The sequence below is a fragment of the Corylus avellana genome, chromosome ca4 (assembly GCF_901000735.1).
Source record: "Corylus avellana chromosome ca4, CavTom2PMs-1.0".
Classification (NCBI taxonomy): domain Eukaryota; kingdom Viridiplantae; phylum Streptophyta; class Magnoliopsida; order Fagales; family Betulaceae; genus Corylus; species Corylus avellana.
In genome coordinates this window covers 24,047,996-24,054,004 of record NC_081544.1, presented here as the reverse complement: position 1 = coordinate 24,054,004, position 6,009 = coordinate 24,047,996, and the positions used below count along the sequence as shown (strand labels likewise).

Here is a 6,009-nt window from a genome sequence, read left to right as displayed (position 1 = left end):
TATATAAGAACAACAAATAAGAAATATGTCCAAAAAAAAAAAAAAGGAATAATTTGGTACGGTCCAATACATGCAGATATTTGAGTGCACATCTATTTTGAATTTCGATCATCTCAATTAATTTGAGGGATGCTAGAATACATTCTCCTCACCATCTCCCCACCATCTTCTCTCTTTCAACATTTTGATTTTTTCAAAAAAAAAATAATAATAATAAAATAAAAACAAGAGAGAGGAGATGGTGAGGGGAATGACAAATAGTATTTGCCCAATTAATTATAAAAGGCCTGGATCCAAATAGTAAATTCTTAGGTTAGAAATAAAAAGGAAAAAAAATATATATATATAGAAATGAATGTCAGCTGGGCGGACCATATACACATGGCATTTCACATGTGATGTACCCCATAATCCATAAACCAATTGAAAACTCTGCCAAAATAGAGTCCCACATGGCCATGGCTTGCCCATACCAAACACCCATGTGGACCCCCGTTCACATGGGCATGTCCCCCTCCTTTCCTTCAAACCGACGCTCCTGATTTCCCTCACACAACCCCCCAAAACGCATCTTGACCGTCCCACTTAATCCACAGTCTTCCATATGGGCGGCTGAGCTTGTCCCACCCTTGTCGCCTAAAAGTTGGTTCTATTTGCTACCGACAGCTTAGCTTGCCTTTGTCCATAATTCATGCATATATTGCGAGAGTAACAAAGCCCCCCCTCCCCCATTCACTACCTTCTTTATAATTATTAATATCCTATAAAACTCAACCTTCCATTTCCCACCTTCCCAAAACCCATTACACATTTCCTTCATCTTCTTTCAACAATCACAATTTTGGTCCAAGATTATACGCAAAATGGAAAGCAAGGTGGCATATGAGAATATTGAGCTCAACCTCAAGGCAACCGAGCTTAGATTGGGGTTGCCGGGGACACATGATTCTCAAGAAGCATCACTTTTTGGTGCAAGAAACAACAACAAGCGGCAGTTGTCCGACACAAGCAAGGAATGTGGATCAAAGGGTAGTGCTTCTGATGCTCAACATGCTGATGATCATGAAACTCCCCCTCCCGCCAAGTAAGTTCACGTTAGAATATAAATTAAATAATTAAATTTATGTATGTTAAAATATAAATTAAATAATTAAATTCATCTTATTTGACATGACAGGACGCAAATAGTTGGGTGGCCGCCGGTCAGATCCTACAGGAAAAACAACTTGCAGCCAAAGAAGAGTGAGGCTGAGGCATCTGGGATTTACGTGAAAGTAAGCATGGATGGAGCCCCTTACCTGAGAAAGATTGACCTGAGGATTTACAAAGGCTATCCGGAACTCCTCAAGGCTTTGGAGAACATATTCAAATTCACCATAGGTAATTAACAACAACATCGGTTGTTCTTGTTGCTTTTGTTGTCTAAATGTTTTGATGTTGTTAGTTGTTTCTTGCGAATTTGGTGGTGTTTTCTGAGGGTGAAACTGATAACCATGGTTTTTGCCTTTTTCCAGGTGAGTATTCAGAGAGGGATGGCTACAAGGGTTCCGAATATGCACCAACTTACGAAGACAAAGATGGTGACTGGATGCTGGTTGGAGATGTTCCATGGGAGTAAGTTGTCTCTCACTCTCCAACTTGTTAGGATATAAATTAAAATAATTTAACATGGTATCATAGAAGAGATCTTGAGTTTGAACAATGTTTTCATTTTCATCTCTCATTTCAATTAAATATTTTATGTGTTGCATTTCACCTAGTAAGAGAGAAATTGAGTCCACATGCAAAGAAGAGCGTTAAAATATAAATTAAAACCATTAAATTCATTCACTTTTATCATCGGCTTAAGCTTTTAAAATAAGTACAGACTTTATATGTCTCACTACTTACAAATCTACCTACGATCTTGTTGCAGTATGTTCATGACGTCCTGCAAAAGGCTGAGAATCATGAAAGGATCAGAAGCAAGAGGCTTGGGAGGTGGTGTTTGAGAGAAGTCACAAGCCACAGCAACCCAAAAAGGATTCATCACTCTCAATTAGAGCAAATTATCTCTCAGCTTGGGTTCTCGAGGAAGAAATTTGGATTTGATTTTGGTCTCAATTAGATTCACAGTCTCTGGTGTTGGGCAGAAAGATCAATAGTGCAGTTACAGTTTATTTCCTGGGATTTGGCAGAAACATCTGTACGTACGTGGTGGTTTGAGCTTGTGTTTTTGATGCTAATCTATTGCTTCTACTGATTCTATCAAGCCCGATCGAACTGCATTGCACAGAAATATTTGCTTCGAAAGAAAATGTATAAGCGAAATGACATGTGTTTAATTACTTCAGTTTGGTTTTTGTATTGTTAATATGGACATAATCATATAAAGCTATATATATATACCAAATTATATGTTTATACAATTAATGTATTTTCCATCTGATTTTGTTCCTTTTTCCAATACTAAATTGTTCAAATTGGGAAAACAATCGATCATAATTTTTGTTCAGCTTGATCACGGATTTAGCAAACTCTTCAAAGGGTTGTAAAGCTTTCTTAGAGCCGGCCACCTTAATTTGTCCAGATCTAAAGTCTTAATTAAGACAGAATCTTTACAATAATCCTTCATTATCAAATCTATATATATATATAATACCTTATATTTGCCCCTAGTGCTTGTGGACTTCAAATGAAATAAGATCCAAATTTTTTGCTTATAAGAAAGGGCAGTCTATAAATTTGACGCATTCAGTAAGAGTATGATATAGGAGATGGTAATTAAGTTTGATAGATGTGACAGGTTAAAAAATCATCCACGTAAAACTTCTTCTTTTTTTTTTTTTTTTTTTTTTTGACTTTTAACTTATACGATAAACAATCAACAAATATTTCTTATATATTCATTCAATCCATATTATTATATTAACCTATAAATATCTACATTTATTTACAACATAAAAATATTTTGGTTTTTTCATGTTGTCAAAGAGTTGAACAATCGCCAGTCTTCGCCGTCAATCAGATCAGTTTGTCCAACTTTCTACAGGGACAGTCTCTAGGGTACCACTCGTCTCGGCCCCAAAAGATGATATCCTGGAGAACATTACTAGTCACTAGGGTTCCTCATAATTTCAAAAGAAGTGATGCCTTCTCACAAATGAGGTCGCAATGACTAGGTCCAGGCGATTGTTTCTTAAAAACACAGGCCTCTGCAAAGTCATAGAATTCTCTCGTGCCTTTCTCTGTTGGATGTTTGCTTTTATGTGAGAAAAGGGGACCTCGTGATTATCCCTATTCCACAAGTTCCTTTATTGGTTTCTTCAATTCCTCCTAGTGTATATATATTTAGAGCTCAATATGAAATTGAAATCCTTTTAATATATATAAAACAGCTAAAAACATCAACCTAAAACTATGTTTAATTAAAATATACTTATATTGACCAACAATTAGGGGCAGACCTGTGTAGAGTCCCCCCAAAATTTTAAAATTACCCTTAAAATTTTAAATTTTACACCTAAAATTTATAATTTTTTTATGAAATGTCCTCCCAAAACTAAATTTTTACCCCTAAATTGTTACTTCTTAAAATTTTGTCCCCCCACCCTTAAATGTCTACTTCCGCCCCTGCCAACAATAATTATATATTTTGACATAATCGTAAGAGACAGCTAAAAGAAGACCGAAGATTGGTGTTGAAACTTGAAGTTTCAAGTTTTTGTGTAAATCCCGATCAATCAAGGAGAAGGCTCGAGCATGCGACAAGGGTAGTGATGCCAAATGTCATGACAAATTATGCTTAATTATGTGCAAGTAAATGTTAAAGTCATGTCAAGAATGACAAATGATGCATGTGTTCAAGTTGAAAGTCATGTCAAGGAATTGCATATAGAAAAACTGTACATGACACATGATGTATATATATATATATGTTTTCTTAAAATGTATGGGTTTGGATTATGCTTAATTTATTAGTCATTTACACTTAAGATTACTATATATCCTATATATGTGAAACTTGCTCTCTTACCTTTATATACATGCATATTCTAATAGGTTTCTTAGGTTCAGTTCACTTGATCGATCATTTTGGAAACATTTTCTAAGTCTAATAAACTAAAGTTAAAGTATATGTTAAAAACCAATGATTTCTAATTGAGTTTACACATTTGATCTAATAGCCTAACAAATGGCAAAGCTTCCCTCTTTCATAGTATTTTCTTTTAGTCTCATAATAAATTAGCTTACAATTAAGTTTCTCCCCACCCCCCAACCATCTTTGAAAATATTTTTAGTGATAGTTTTCGATGAGATTAAAAATGGTAAAGGTTCATTAGATTTCAGTTATTAAACATTAGGTAGGTGAGGTTTACAAGATGGCATATGCATCTAATTAATTAGTGCAAAACCATTCAACCAGTCTCATTGCAGGTTTTGCGAAATCTGTTTTATCATTAAACACCAACAGTATCTTCTCTCTGCTAACAAAATAATCTATATATATTGATGGTGATGGAGAAACAAATTTTGACAGCTTGACTCTTAAATATTCTAAGTTTATTTAAGTATTTATAGAGCTTTACAGGAGATTTGAATAATTTCATTTACAAACCGGCCAATTCCTTAAATCAAAATCAAAGTAACTAAATCCCTTAATCAAATCATCATTTATCATAAAGAATTTCTATCCTTATCCGTTAACATGTTATTAGTTATGAGGCCAAACAATATATATTGCTAATTTAATTCTTTCGAAGTTGATGGGTAGTCGGGCATTGACTAAGCAATGCATGAACAACACACAATATTGGGGCCAGGCAGTTGTTAGGAAGCCTGTATATTAATTTATGACTGGATTTAAGAACTCTGAATGTACACCAAAATGGTCCTTATCAAAGAACATGAATAATAGTGGCCGGGATCGGCTTTATCAAATAATGTAGGAAGATCTAATAAGAACAGTTGCCAAACACTAATTGAATGAGGGAAAATGACTATAGGGGAGATCTTTCCCTTTTCTAATCCGGATGGAAGAGAGAATAGGGAAGATCTTGTAGGAATACTTTTAAAAACAAGATGGAAAGCGACCCATTTGGTTAAAGCATGCTCACGAAAATTGGCACTACGATACACTTTCAAAGCATTTCAACTTTGAAAAGAAGATAAATTAAACTAAACTAACATCAGCAAATACAATTAGCAAAGTTCCATGAGGAAAATAAGGTAGGGTTGTTGATGGCTAGAACCACTAGAAGAGCGTCTCCTTCCAAGGAGAGAAAGCTATAGCCCAAAGAAACTGCCAGCTGAGTAGTCAGCAAGGCTGCAAGGGCCTGTCCTTGCAGGGCATCTAAACAATGAAGACTAGTCTAAAAGATGATAGATGATAATTTATTATCAATGATCAATTGATTATCAGAAAAAAAAAAAAAAAACACCTAGCAGGCAGAAGAGCTAAAAGATAACAAAAATAAGTGCCTGATTATATAAGAGACAATGCTACATGAACTCCTCTTTTACATTCTCAAGTGCATACTCTATAACGTGGCAGTTACAAAAAGAAAGTAAGCAGATGAGATTAAAAAATGTTGTAGTGAAAAAGCTGATGTAGCAACTGCTGCGTTAAGAAATAAACACTTAAAAATGTAAAAGAGAAAGTTCATGTAGCATTTCTCTTACCATAATATATAGTCAATGTATTAGCTCGTTGCTTTCTTTCACATGTGAACATACTTGGTGTAGGTATTGCTTACTGTGAGTAAACGCGTAAGATTTTACCGGTCAACAAAGCCTTCAAATCCTAACAAGTGGGATGCTTTGAGGAGAACTTTCTCATCATTTAAGGAATAGCCCAAGATATATATGTAAACATCCGAGGGTGCAAGGCATCTTCTAGACCACATCTCACCTATAAAGCTCCCTCTTACCCCCTTTCTCCTCTTTCCCACTTTGAATAAAAATAAAAATAAAAATAAAAACTCACCTATAATGGTCATTTGTGCACAATGAATGTAATGTTCATAAAGT

General features: G+C 34.9%; 1 protein-coding gene across 1 annotated transcript; it reads left to right on the top strand.

Moving 5' to 3' along the window:
* Positions 1 to 706: 706 nt before the first annotated feature.
* LOC132177660 (auxin-responsive protein IAA1) lies at positions 707 to 2,437 on the top strand. The gene is made up of 4 exons (XM_059590077.1): positions 707 to 1,084; positions 1,178 to 1,380; positions 1,515 to 1,614; positions 1,916 to 2,437. The coding sequence occupies exons 1-4, from the start codon at positions 864 to 866 to the stop codon at positions 1,989 to 1,991; spliced, it is 600 nt and encodes a 199-aa protein (XP_059446060.1). The 5' UTR covers positions 707 to 863; the 3' UTR covers positions 1,992 to 2,437.
* The last annotated feature ends 3,572 nt before the right edge of the window (positions 2,438 to 6,009 follow it).

Bases quoted from the DNA above. Each gene is read 5' to 3' on its own strand.
- LOC132177660 (XM_059590077.1), top strand. From the start codon at position 864: ATGGAAAGCAAGGTGGCATATGAGAATATTGAGCTCAACCTCAAGGCA. The intron at 1,085-1,177 runs GTAAGTTCACGT...TTGACATGACAG, and splicing joins GAAACTCCCCCTCCCGCCAA to GACGCAAATAGTTGGGTGGC. The intron at 1,615-1,915 runs GTAAGTTGTCTC...ATCTTGTTGCAG, and splicing joins GTTGGAGATGTTCCATGGGA to TATGTTCATGACGTCCTGCA.